We start from the raw sequence: 13,462 nt of genomic DNA, 5'->3' as shown, positions 1-13,462 counted from the left end.
AATTCATGCAAAAGAATAACTGATGAGTAAATGTTCTTAAACTTCACTGGTTATGCTTATAGTTATTAGGCCTCTGACATTTCAAAATGACATGAAACACAATAGAATATATTATGAAGGTAATTGTCAGCTTAGTTCCAAATCTCTATTTCCTTCCTCTGGTCAGTTAATTACTAAATTACATGTCATTTACTTTTCAAAGACAAACTGTAAACACTTCCATAGTTTAATCCCAGTCTTCCAAGAAGAGAGCACTAGTAATTAGTCTTGTGTGTCTTTGGGGGTGGGGACAGAGTGATTTATGAACAGGATGATCAGTAGGAAGGACTGCAGATCCCAGCTCTCTTTTCATTACTGAGTCAGGGCATGCATCTGGGTAAGATCACAAAGCTGTAGCCCCAGCTTCTCTGAATGTAATGCTGACAGCATGGAGCTACTATAGGCCTCCCAGAGGAGTCGTGACAATTAATGAACTAACGTTAGTGGAAAATGGTGCACTTCTCTGAGGAAGTGACCCGATAATTATACACTATTATTGTCATCTAATCCAGTTATATCATCTGTCTAATAGAAATTTCTATGGAATTTAAAAGACAATAGATGCTCTAAAAGGATAAGATCCTAACATAATTTTAAATGTGGTAGCAGCTATTTGTGGCCATATGTTCAAGAAAATAATACTATTTTTGACTATATTTAACTTCTGTATATTGCCAATTATTTCTCAAATTTTAAGTTTGCAAAGCTTACTCTCACTTAAATGGGAATAAAGGGTTAGTTTTACATAAAAATATTGACTATATATTTTGTAGGTATGGTCAATGTTTTCATATAAGACCAATCAATGATGAAGAAAAAAGGAAATCAAACTTTGTACCTTCTAAAATTCTTCCAAAAATCACATGTGGAATAAGTTGTGGAAATAAGTTAATATATTCCAGCATACATTAAAAAATGCTTGTAAAATTCAGTGACTTCAGTATCAGAAATCTGTTATTAATTAGAATTGCTAAATGGTAACCTACTTTCAAGTAAGTTAAAATACTTGTTCATGAAACATGTCAAAATAGAGGAGTGTAACATCTTCCACTGTTACAGAAGAAATTTAGAAATGGCATTAAAACAAATTAAAGTCATCTGAGCAGATAAAAACTTTTGTGCAAAATTCAAAGAGGAAAGTCTATTTTAATAACTTTCAATATTATATACATATATATATATGAGAAAATGAGTAAGTTCAAAGATATTCATGTGGAAATCCTAGTTTTGTTGATTTCTAATTGTATAGTGATGGGCCAGTCTATCCGTGGACCCGTTTCTGTATCTAGGATACAGTATTAATGATGCTATCTTGACAACATTGGTCTCAGAATTTGATATGAGTACACAGAATGCCTAATAGTGCTTAGTAAGTGGTGACTGTTCCTTAGGGGTCTACTTTTGATATGCTTAATCTTTATTGGCCATGTACCAAAAGACAGCGAAAGATTATCAGTAGGTTTGTTTGTTTGTTTTTTTGAATGGGAGAGGACTAAGAATATTGCTAATAAAAATAATAGGAATCATAAACTTTGGGGGATCGATTATAATGAAATCAGCCTGTAAAAACTTTCTTATCTACCACAGTTAAACTCTATTTTACAACACTCTAAGCACAATGACTTTTTAAAACATATAAATAAAATATATTTATAAAATATATAAATAGTTTTCATCTGTTCTTAAAAGATATTGTTCTATCATTATACTTAGGATGTGGACCTAAAAAAGTAAAAAGAACGCACAGGTAATAAGTAAAACATAAAGAATCCTCACCTCCCATTTGATAATCATTTCCTTGGGTTGAGAAGCTTGAACTCTAATGTTTTGTGGATTCTTGTCTGGAGCTGAAAAATTATAAATATGAAAATTACTTTCCCCATTGTATGATCTATAGATATATCATCCCTCTGCCCATAAAAAACATATTTTTACATAACTTTGATTATATGTATTTATATCTGGCCCAGTTTGTAAAAAGATTCACAGCACTTTTATATAATGATTTTAGAATGTATATATTTCACATATTATATTTATACATATTGTGAAATGATCACCACAATAGTTAACACATCTCACCTCACATAAAGCATATTTTATATATATATATATATAAGGAGTAAAATCATGTTCATGGATTGATATAATTATTAGTCATTGGAGAATAGAAGGTTTACTTTACCCGTCTTCATTTTAAACCTGCTCTTAAAATTCTAAACACACTATTTAAATACACATTTTAGTTTTAAATCTGCTTTACTTTTTCTTTTCGAATTGTTGTTAGAAATGTGATATGAATGTTTGCCTCTACATGAATAAAATTAAAGGTCATATATTAATATCAACAGCTGAGTTTTAGGGGCATCAAATGGGAAACAGCAGGTAATGCCCCCGTGAAATATATTTGGATGAATCTATTTTATAAGAAGGGTTAAGCATGCAGTTTAGTGCCAAGATGAACTTATACTAAAATCATAGAAGTACCTGATTATTATCTCTGCTTATATTTTCTCAATCCCCAAAGGGAATTATATCCTAGCATTTTTATTTCAGACAGAGAGGGAAAAAATACCATGCTATGACCACATTGTTAATCATTTCCAATTCAGTAATACAAATTTTAGCACTATCAATATTTTGCTTTATTGATTTATAACATTATATAAGGCTCACATTTACAATATTATATTTTGAATTCTGTATATTCTACAGCATGTTGGTTCTTGAGATTTTAGGTAGATATTACATATCTATTTCACTATTGAGACATAAAAAATACACTAAATGCATAAAATGGCATTACATGCAGTAAAAATTGAATGCACTATCTATAACATGTCAAGAGTTTTACTTCAGAAAGTTGAAATGAGGAGAAAAATAAGGAGAAAGTTGACTTTAATATACACTGAACTTTAGTTTACCACTTATTTATAGTATCTGATTTTAACATAATACTCAGCTATCAGAAATTGTTCAGAATAATGCTTGTTCATGTTCCTCAAACATTTATATACAACTTACAAGATTGATGTCCTTTGACTGTTTTCTGTGTTGTTAGTTCTCTACTGGAGGAAATTTAAAATCCTACACCATGCCATCAATCCTGTTTTTAAAAAGATATTCAAGGATGCGGCAAACTAAAATATTTTGTTAGAAACTTGAGGTGTGAGCGTCCATACCTGCTGGGGGTGTTTCATGATGGCCTGATGGGTGGCTAGGCTGGCTTCTCCCAACTTCATTCATGGCTATGACCCTGAACTGGTATCTCACGTATGGAGCCAAAGACAGCACGACTGTTGTTTCCTTTCCTTGGACTCGAGTCAGTTCTTCCCACCTTCCAGGCTCCTCTTTGTTTCCTTCAAATTCTACAATGTACTCTGGCAGTGGGAACACAGAAACACACATTAGAAAAGACTGAGAATGTTTAAGTTATACTAAGGTTTATATATAATATTAAATGTTTTAAAGGATGTTTTATGGATAATCCACTCATGCACCAATGGCTTTAATATTAACTCTGGCGAGCACAGCTACCCCAAGTCTTCCCTACCGCTGATATTGCTATTGTGGTCATCTCCAGCCTCCCACGTCAGTCGAACACTTCTGTTCTGTCTTTCTGACAAGTCAAGGTTTTCTGGTGGATCCGGAACATCTGATTAATAATGAAAAATAAAGGTAAGGAAAAGGCAGATCAGTGCCTTGTCAACCCCACTTCCTCGCTCAGGCACACCGCAGTCCTCTGCTTCCCCTCCATGCCTCTGCCTCCACTCCGACCCGCCAGATCTCACCTGACCTGCTGGCTCTCTTTCAAATGCAGGTTCATCCACATCTGTTCCCGACTGTAAGCATTACCTCCCTTTACTATGACTAATACAGCTCATACACTTACTTATATGCTTGGTTCATCTCTTGTATGGGACTAAACACATCTTCCAGAGTAGTACCATACTTTATTCATCTTTACATCCCCAGTGCCTTGCACATAAATGTTTTGTGACTAAGTAAACAGTGTATTATCACTTAAATTATGCATGTAATTATCATATTAGAATCATAAACGTAGGTCCTATAAGTACAGGAAAATAAGAACATGAATGTAGGCTTTCTTTTCAACATGCTTTGGATTTTTCATTTATAACAATGAATTATCAGTATATCATACCTGGAGTTCTAAAGAAGAGTAGGAAAGGGATTTATATTGGAAGAAGATATTGAGCTGATAAATGTTGTGACAGACTAGAAACCTGAGTAGGCAATGACAAATTTTAAGTGTGTTAAAGACACGGAAATTTCTGGTACTTTAAACATAAAAGGAACAGTAAAAGAAAAAAAATGTATCACTAATGATCCTGACTTCTAAAATTTGGTTTCATTTCTCTCGTAAATTCAAGAACACATTTTTTTTCAGAGGAGACAATCAAAGTCATATCTAATGACACCTTCTTAGGCGAGCTTTCTTCTCCAAGTGGGAAAAAAACATCCATTATCCCTGTATTTAACAACTGTTGGGAATTTATACTGATAAACATTGTTTTTTCACTTCAGGAGACAGCATGTTTATTTTTAAAATGTGGTCAGTGACTACATTCACACTGTAGAATCCTAAATGATAATTTACTGTAGAGCCCTAAATAAGAATTTATTTCCTCCACAGGCTTGAGGATATCTGAACTCAGAGAATTTAAGCTTGTCTTCAGCACTTACTAAGTCTACTATTTCTCAAATTTCATGAAACAACCAGTGCAGCCTGTTTTATCTGATATTAAAATCTGCTCTTTCTGAGAATCACATAGAACTACGATAGATGGACTGCAATTGAGACCTAAAAAAATGTTGCTCTTAAAGGATGCTTCTGGCAGGGCTTTTGAAAGTAACTTCTGATTGAAAAGGGTCAACCATATGCTTTAAAAAATGACTTTCCCGCAAAAAAAAGTCTTTTAGACTATACATGGATTTGACATTTGTTACTGTCAGTTATGGGGATATGCTTCTTAAAATCAGAGACTGACCTGAAAAAAGAGGGTATAAAGTCCAAGAAGTGGTAAGAGGATGCCCCCTATCTCATTAAATATTTATGATTTTATTTTCATTCTAAAAACATCTGGTAATTGCTTCATCAATAAATAGTACATATACTCATAGTCACTATTTAAAATTATCAAACTTTAATAGTTCAAGAAGATGGGAGCCTAATTACAAGACTGACATATCAAATTCCACAAGAAAATTTACGTAGCATGTATCAGGTGGTAGGGACGCCAGTCTCTTTGCCATTGCTCAAAATACTTGAGGGCAAAGCCCATGGATCCTGACATTGACGTTTAAAATTGTACCTGGGACAAACTCCAGTCTACCTGAATTTTAACCATTTTATCACTTATTGGAATGATTACTAAGGACTGACCCTTTCTGCTTTTAGTTCCCTGAAGTAGCTGAAATACATCTCCTAAAAGGTCTTTTGAACCAAGTCCATACCACCTATCATCTGATAGGTAAAAACTGAACATTGTGGGGGATTTTTAGGTGGTCATTTGTTTCACTTGAAACATGATGGTCATTTATCTCACTTGAAATAAAGTGGTCATTGGCTTCACTAGTAAAGATCCAGCCTCTTTATTCATTTTCCACCAGCCGACCTCAAGAGGGACTGAATTCTTTCCTCTCGTTCTGTACCCAGGGGAGGCAACCTCCCTGTGAATCCCAGTGACCAGAGTGCTAAGGATACAAATGCCTGTTAATAGTAAGGATTTATCTAGACACATGGTCAAGGCATTTAAGATACTTCCGTGGTGGCTTAAGACACTAAAAAACCTGCCTGCAATGCAGGAGACATGGGTTTGATCCCTGGGTCGGGAAGATCCCCTGGAGAAGGGAATGGCAAGCCACTCCAGTATTCTTGCCTGGAGAATTCCATGGACAGAGGATCCTGGCGGGCTACAGTCTATGGGGTCGCAAAGCATTGGACATGATGAGTGATTAACACTTTCTCACACCAAACCACTTTTAAGGACTGTCAGCAAGCTAAAGCAAAAACTAAGTGCTAGCCACTGAAATACAGTAATAAGAGAAAACTAAAAGATGCTCACTCCTTGGAAGGAAAGTTATGACCGACCTAGATAGCATGTTGAAAAGCAGAGACATTACTTTGCCAACAAAGGTCCGTCTAGTCAAGGCTATGGTTTTTCCAGTCATCATGTATGGATGTGAGAGTTGGACTGTGAAGAAGGCTGAGTGCCGAAGAATTGATGCTTTTGAACTGTGGTGTTGGAGAAGACTCTTGAGAGTCCCTTGGACTGCAAGGAGATCCAACCAGTCCATTCTGAAGGAGATCAGCCCTGGGATTTCTTTGGAAGGAATGATGCTGCAGCTGAAACTCCAGTACTTTGGCCACCTGATGTGAAGAGTTGACTCATTGGAAAAAACTCTGATGCTGGGAGGGACTGGGGGCAGGAGGAGAAGGGGATGACAGTGGATGAGATGGCTGGATGGCATCACTGACTCGATGGATGTGAGTCTGAGTGAACTCCGGGAGTTGGTGATGGACAGGGAGGCCTGGCATGCTGCGATTCATGGGGTCGCAAAGAGTCGTACATGACTGAGTGACTGAACTGAACTGAACTGAAAAATGTCTTTGTCAGGCTCCCAGCAAAAAGTAAACAGTTCACACAACTTAAGCTGATTCAATGAGTTTGTAATAAAGACTCAAAAGATATGAGCAGAATATCTTGGGTGAGGGGTGGTGGGTAGGGCGCGGGCAGTTACTAGAATTCCACCAGGGAGAGCTGTGTGGACAAAGCCTCTCAGAGCACAGATGACTATGGCAGAGGCACACAGCCAGCCTGCAGGGAGGCGGTATCTGGAGGACACACCCTCCACCCACCACCTCTCCTGCCATGGCTCCCCATTGGCCGAAGCAAATGAAAGCTTGAGGGTAAGTGGTTTATCGATGGCCACCGTTTTCCAGATTCAGAGAGCAGGTGAGACCGAATCCAGAAGGGAAACTAGGAGAGCTATCCAGCAGTCTACAAGCTGTAAACATGGATGACTGCAAGCATAATTGCACTGATTATGCCAAAGGGGCATGCACATTGCTTTCTAATTAGAATTATTATTTTTTAAAAAATCAGAAGCCTTTCTCTGCATAGGAACCCTTCAAGTCCCTCCCTCTCCTTCCGAATGGGGCCCTGGGAATTGAGCTCGGTCCAGCCTCTGGTTTAGATCAGGACCACTGTTTAATCACCACTGGACCCCACCCTGAGCTCTCCACACTAGCCCACCTCTATCCCTCAGCCACATTTCTCTGCATACAGCTCAAGGGTCCTGGGAACTCAAGCATACTTCAGTTTTCTTTCTGCTGATAGCATCACCTACCTCCCACTACTTCTGGCAACAGTACCCAAGCAGAAAAAAGAAATTAAGCATTACTTAACTTCTTTAGAATAAGTAGAGGTAAAAGCATTTGAAAGTAGGGTAACTAACTGAAAAATTCAAACTAACAAACATGCACAGGCTTAATAATCATTGGCTTAATTGCCAAGAACAGTGAATTTAATCAGTAATAGAGAACAAAATGAACCAAGATTTCTCTATTAGTTAGTACACTTACCAAGGACAGTTACTTGCGTCATATCAGCAATGCTATCCAGAGCAGTGTGAGCTGAACATGAGTATATACCTTCATCTTCCATGGTGACATTAGATATCGTCAGATTAGCTCCATCAATAATTATCCTACCAGGAAAAAAGTGAGTCTGTGATGAGGATGAAAATAATAGAAACAAAAGAAATGTAATCCTGTCGAAAATAAATATTCCCCATGGAAAATATTTCAAGGAAGAATTTTTTTAAAAAAAGCCTGTCACATAATGCATTTTATTGGAGAATTCAGTAGTTGAAAACTGGGGATAAAACATTATTAAAACGCACAAAAATGTCTACAAGTCATGAAAGGGATCAGGTTTGTTTAATTTATGAACTCCAACCATCTGTGATTCACGGGTCAGTGATGAAACTGTCTTGCCTGGTATGTCTAAAGACTGTGCAATAATTAGGATACATTTGAATAATTCGTAATGCACGTTTGGGAAACCACCTACACAGGATCAACTAGGGTGCTTCTTACAAAGATGGATTCCTGAATCACACCTCAGCTCTACAGAGCCAGGATATCTCAGTTCAAGTGTGGTAATCTATCTTTGACAACTTTCCCTTTTCTCCATCCTTCCAACCTCCCACATAGAATGCACATTAAGACCTGATACAAATTAAACTGTGACTCATTTGAACACTAGATGGCAGAGTAGGACTTCTTTTTTGGAAATTATCTGATGCTTTGCTGCTGCTGCTGCTGCGTCGCTTCAGTCGTGTCTGACTCTGTGCGACCCCATAGATGGCAGCCCACCAGGCTCCCCCGTCCCTGGGATTCTCCAGGCAAGAGTACTGGGGTGGGGTGCCATTTGCCAATTTTTAATCGAGTTTACATGATTTTTTAAAATAAATTATACCTTTTATTCTATGCCTATGTATTATTAGCCTAGTTATTCAAGTCATTTTTAAAAAATAAAGTTCCATTAAATTTGAGATATGTTCACAGCAGTTTGTTATTTGGTTGAAATAATGTCTTCCTTGTGAAGGAGAGAAAATCTTACATAATTTTTTAAAAATATAAAACATATAAACTGTTTAAAATTCTGAGTTAAAAGAAGCCACTTAATAGTGTAGTAAAGTTAAATATGGTTCTTCCCTTTGATGATAGACGTCAGCCCCTTAGCTTTATGCCAATAACTGAACAATTTGCCAATTGATACTACCTGTTATTGCTAGTCAAGAAACTCACTATAATTCTAATGAAGAAGCTTTGATATATATCAGTTTCTCAGTTCATGTTAGCTATGTGTCCATTTGGTACAAATATCAGAATATTACATAAACTTACAACCTTGAAAAGTTTACCTGCTTAGATGAAGAATATGATTTAATAACCTCTTCAGGAGGGCTGTTTGAGCCCTGCACATCCACGAGGGCCCAGAGAAGCTGAAATATAGCCTGAAATATACAATCTTTTGGCCAAGATTTATCCCTTAGTGTGCGGCTGCTTCAGGCCAGAAAGAAAGGGCAACTTTTCTGTAATGCTCTGTGTTTTAAGAACTCAGAAATGTGCCTATTTTTAATCAAGGTAGAATGACCCACTGGTTCTTGAAATGTGGTAGCTATGATGTACCAAGGGAGGTTATTAAAATTCCATGCATTGGCCTCAGTCCAGGTTCTGACTCAGAACTTCTAGGAACAGGGCAAGGGCCTCTGCATTTGAACAAGATAACTAGGGAATTCTCACTCACATCAAAATTTGACTATTTGTGTTAGCAAGGATGCACTTTGCTGTGCAGAAATAAGAAATAGCTCCAATTTCTCAGTGCATAAGAACACAACACTTTAGGTCTCTCTTATATTATGTTTCCATCAGAGGTCAACTGTATTCTGCTTGAAGAAGTGCTTTCATTACATTTGTTAAACATATTATACATTTTAAAAATGGATGCTACTCTACTTATAGAACCTGCTCTCTGGTTTCATCTTCATCTCTGTCCCTCCTAGTCTTTCCTCCTGTTTTTGCCTTTTTAATTATCTTCCTTGAGAACCTTGCCATCACCTGCAATGTCTCACCTCCCTCATCTGAAACATCTAGCTTGCTAGTCCCCAACCCATGTTAACCTCCACTGTTTTCTTGCTCCAGTCTGTCTGTGTAACAGCCAAACTTCACTCCAGACAACATGACAACATGGTTCTCTCTTTGGGGACCTATGTTTGAGGCTCCAACTATGACTGTGTAATCCTGAACAAAACTTGGAGCCTAATTCATGTTATCTAAGAAATGGGTATAACAATATTTTCTTTCTCTTCAGCAGAATTAAATGAGGGAAAAACACACAAAATGATTGGTGTACAGAGCCTGGCTTAGTACATGCTCAGAGAGTGTTACTAATAATATTAATCAAATTGATTTAATTCATTGTTGGCTCATAACTCATCACATTTCTTAATGTCCCCAACTCCCCATTCCTTCTGCCTTTCTGCTTGAACAAACTACCTTAGTTCTTCATTTCTCAGGAAGGGACCCTTCTATCCTTATAATCTCTGCCTAATCTAACGCCTTATAGCTCTGAATTCTTATCTTCCAGCCATAAGTTCTACCCCATTCATTTGCTGCAATTTTCAAGGGTAAAAAGTACCCCTTCCATGATGCCAAGGTACAGCCTTCCCACTTGTGCTCTTGACACCTTTTCCCTCTCATCCTCCTATTCACAGACATATAGACACATCCCAAACCCCACTGCGATCTCCCCTGCAGGGCAGTCCTTCACTCTGTCGTCATGATAGTCTGCATTACATTTGTTAAGCACAGTTGAAATTTTACAAATGGTTTGATGTCACATCCATTTTCCATTTCATTTTCCTATGTTAACAACATTGTATTGTCTAGAGCCTCCTGCAGGATAGAAATCCACAGAAAATCCCTTGAGATCATTCCAGCCTTCCTAAAAGGTTTGCTGTGAGGATAATCAAGAGGAAGTAAGGATGAGAGGCACTAAAATAACATGAGGCACCCGGCAGGTATAAAGGCCCAGGGTGGCAGTTTTCAATACTCATCACACCCCTGTATGTGACAGGAGGCAGGAAGAAAGATAAGCAGGTATTTTCACTTCTTTTTTTCCTCCTCTATGTGTCTTTGGATCAGAAATTTAACTACTTTCTAGGTAAAAAGCTCTGACTCCCAGCCTAGTGATGAAAAGGCACCCCAGCAGAAGGTGGGAGAGAGGAGCCTACTAATGGTTCTACAGAAGTTTAGTGGACACCTGTGATCTCAGCTTCCTGCTAAAATTTCACACCTGCTCCTGTCTCCAGTCAAGACTAGCCAGCAACAGTCACTCCCAGCCCTTCCCACCCCAGATATCCCTTCTATGTTAAGGTTATTGTCCTTCCCCCTACCCATATTTAAAGAAAACTAGAAGAATATCTCCATTACTTAGGTGACCAGATAGCCAGAGCCAGCATCCTGCAGAAGCTGTAAAACTGAGTCACAGAAAGAGGCTGTTTCGAATGTCTGGATTCAGGGCCTAAATATGCGGGTAACATCACCAACAAGCCGTGGGGCTGATTTCCTTCTCAGCTATAACCCAGAGATTATATGGAGGATCCCAGATAACTAGACAGTAGTGAAAACAGAGGGAGAATTTGGGGATATCTGAGCAGCTGATGAATCGACTGACACCTAACCAAAGGCTGAAGATCTCTGCTGCAATGTGTAGCCTATTAGATATCAACGCTATTCTTCTTTTATGCCCCTGACAACTGGTTGCAGTACGTATGCTGTCTTTCCACAAACATCACATTTACAGAAGAGATGTGATAGAATAAATTAAGTACCTAGGCTAAGACCAATCAATGCCTTTGGAGAGAGGTAGCACACACACTCACAAATACCAAAGGAGACCAACCAGGTAACAGAAAGGAGACAAGAGTACTGGAGAAATGAGTAGAATGGATCATCACAACTAAACTGGACTGTGTAGTGAGTATATTCTAGTACTTGGTGTTAATGCACAATAATCCCATGATGAACTTACCCTGAAAAACTTTCCTGAACTAAACTATGTTATAGAATATAAAACTAAGGCACAGAAAAGTTAGGCAACCCAGAGAAAAGCGTAATTCCAAAAGATATTCCATGAACCCGTGTTCATTGCAGCACTGTTTACAACAGCTCGGACATGGAAGCAAGCTTAACGTTCACCGAGAGAGGAATGGATGCAGATGTGCCACGTATGGAATAAACTCAGCCATAAACAGGAATGCAGCGGTGCCATTTGCAGAGATGTGGATGACCCTGGAGACTCTCATACAGAGTGAAGTAAGTCAGAAATACTAACACATGCATTGGAATATAGAAAAAATTGGTATAGATGAACCTATTTGCCAAACAGAAATAGAGACAGATGTAGAGAACAAATGTATGGATACAAAGGTGGCATTGTGGTGGGATGAACTGGGACATTGGGGCCGATGTGTATGCAGTACTGTGTGTAAAACAGATAACTAATGAGAACCTACTGTGCAGCACAGGCAACTCTACTGACTGCTCTGTGGTGACCTAATGGGAAGGAAGGAAAAAATACGAATGGGATATATGTATATGGATGGCTGATTCACTTTGCTGTATAGCCGACAATAACACAACACTGTAAAACTTTTACTTCAATAAAAATTTTAAAAATACAGAAAAAGTTAGGCACCTTGTCTAAGGTCACAAACCCGGTAAGTGACAACGCTGGGATTCCAACCCAGGCCTCTGGGCTCCAGAGCCCATGCTCTTAATAATGACATTGCCACCATCTCGTGCAGAAAAGCAAGTCCTGTCTAAGGATCTTCAGAGTTAGACATTCAGAATGATGGATAACACAATAAGCCTGCAGGTGAGACTTGGATCAAACATGGTCACTGTTTAATACCTAACTCAGCAACAATGCAAAAGAAAGGAGAACTGTCCTCTGCTTTCAAAAGATAGCATATGTATTCAGTCAATAACATTTTCTTAGATGTACTTAATACTGTTTAGAACTAGTCAGCATCTATTCATACATTATTCTATATTCTCTTCTCTATTTTTATATATTATCTACAAAAAAAGTGGACAGCTCAAAAATGTACTTGTCCACACTTAATTAATGGGAAGCGTTCAAGATATGATTTAGGTTCTGCCCATGAGATAGACTCTGGTGAGACTGGGAGGGAGAAGGGACAGGACACCAGCTCCTCCTCTGGGGCCGTGTGAGTCACTCAGTTGTGCCCGACTCTTTGCGAGCCCATGGATTGCAGTCCATCAGACTCCTCTGTCCATGGGATTCTCCAGGCAAGAATACTGGAGTTTCCATTCCCTTCTCCAGGGGAATCTTCCTGACCCAGGGATCGAACCCAGGTCTCCTGCATCGCAGGCAGATTCTTTGCTGTCTGAGTTACCAGGGCCCTGTGAGCAGACAGAGACTCTGGCACAAGTCACAACTGTCAGTGTTGGGGTCACCAGGAGCACCAATGGGCCGAGGGGGCAGTGAAGGCAGCAGCAATATCAGCCATGTGAACTGCAGCTGCAGGACCACACCACTGAGAACCCAAAAGCTCAGGAAGCAGCGCCCTTAGGCCTAACTCCTCCAGTCTTGCCATGGCTTGGTGAGCACCCAAGCCTGTGCACAAGTATAATAACAGGACATTTCCTGTCCTTACAGAATGGTACACATTATATGAAAGTGAAGTCGCTCAGTTGTGTCCGATTCTTTGCGACCCCATGGACTGTAGCCTATCAGGCTCCTCCGTCCATGGGATTTTCTAGGCAAAAACACTGGACTGGGTTGTCATTTCCTTCTCCAGG

The 13,462-nt window shown here is 38.7% G+C and overlaps 1 protein-coding gene across 1 annotated transcript in view; it reads right to left on the bottom strand.

Moving 5' to 3' along the window:
• The window catches only part of CHL1 (cell adhesion molecule L1 like), a 91,596-nt gene that overhangs the window by 21,434 nt on the left and 56,700 nt on the right, over nucleotides 1-13,462 (bottom strand). The window contains exons 14-17 of the mRNA XM_052645979.1: nucleotides 7,649-7,773; nucleotides 3,593-3,694; nucleotides 3,222-3,419; nucleotides 1,816-1,886 (exon numbers count right to left, since the gene is read on the bottom strand). Of these exons, the coding sequence (XP_052501939.1) occupies nucleotides 1,816-1,886; nucleotides 3,222-3,419; nucleotides 3,593-3,694; nucleotides 7,649-7,773 (496 nt within the window). The remainder of the gene's footprint in view (nucleotides 1-1,815; nucleotides 1,887-3,221; nucleotides 3,420-3,592; nucleotides 3,695-7,648; nucleotides 7,774-13,462) is intronic.

Source organism: Budorcas taxicolor, chromosome 1 (assembly GCF_023091745.1).
Source record: "Budorcas taxicolor isolate Tak-1 chromosome 1, Takin1.1, whole genome shotgun sequence".
Taxonomy (NCBI): Eukaryota; Metazoa; Chordata; class Mammalia; order Artiodactyla; family Bovidae; genus Budorcas; species Budorcas taxicolor.
This window is presented reverse-complemented; position numbering and strand designations above follow the sequence as displayed.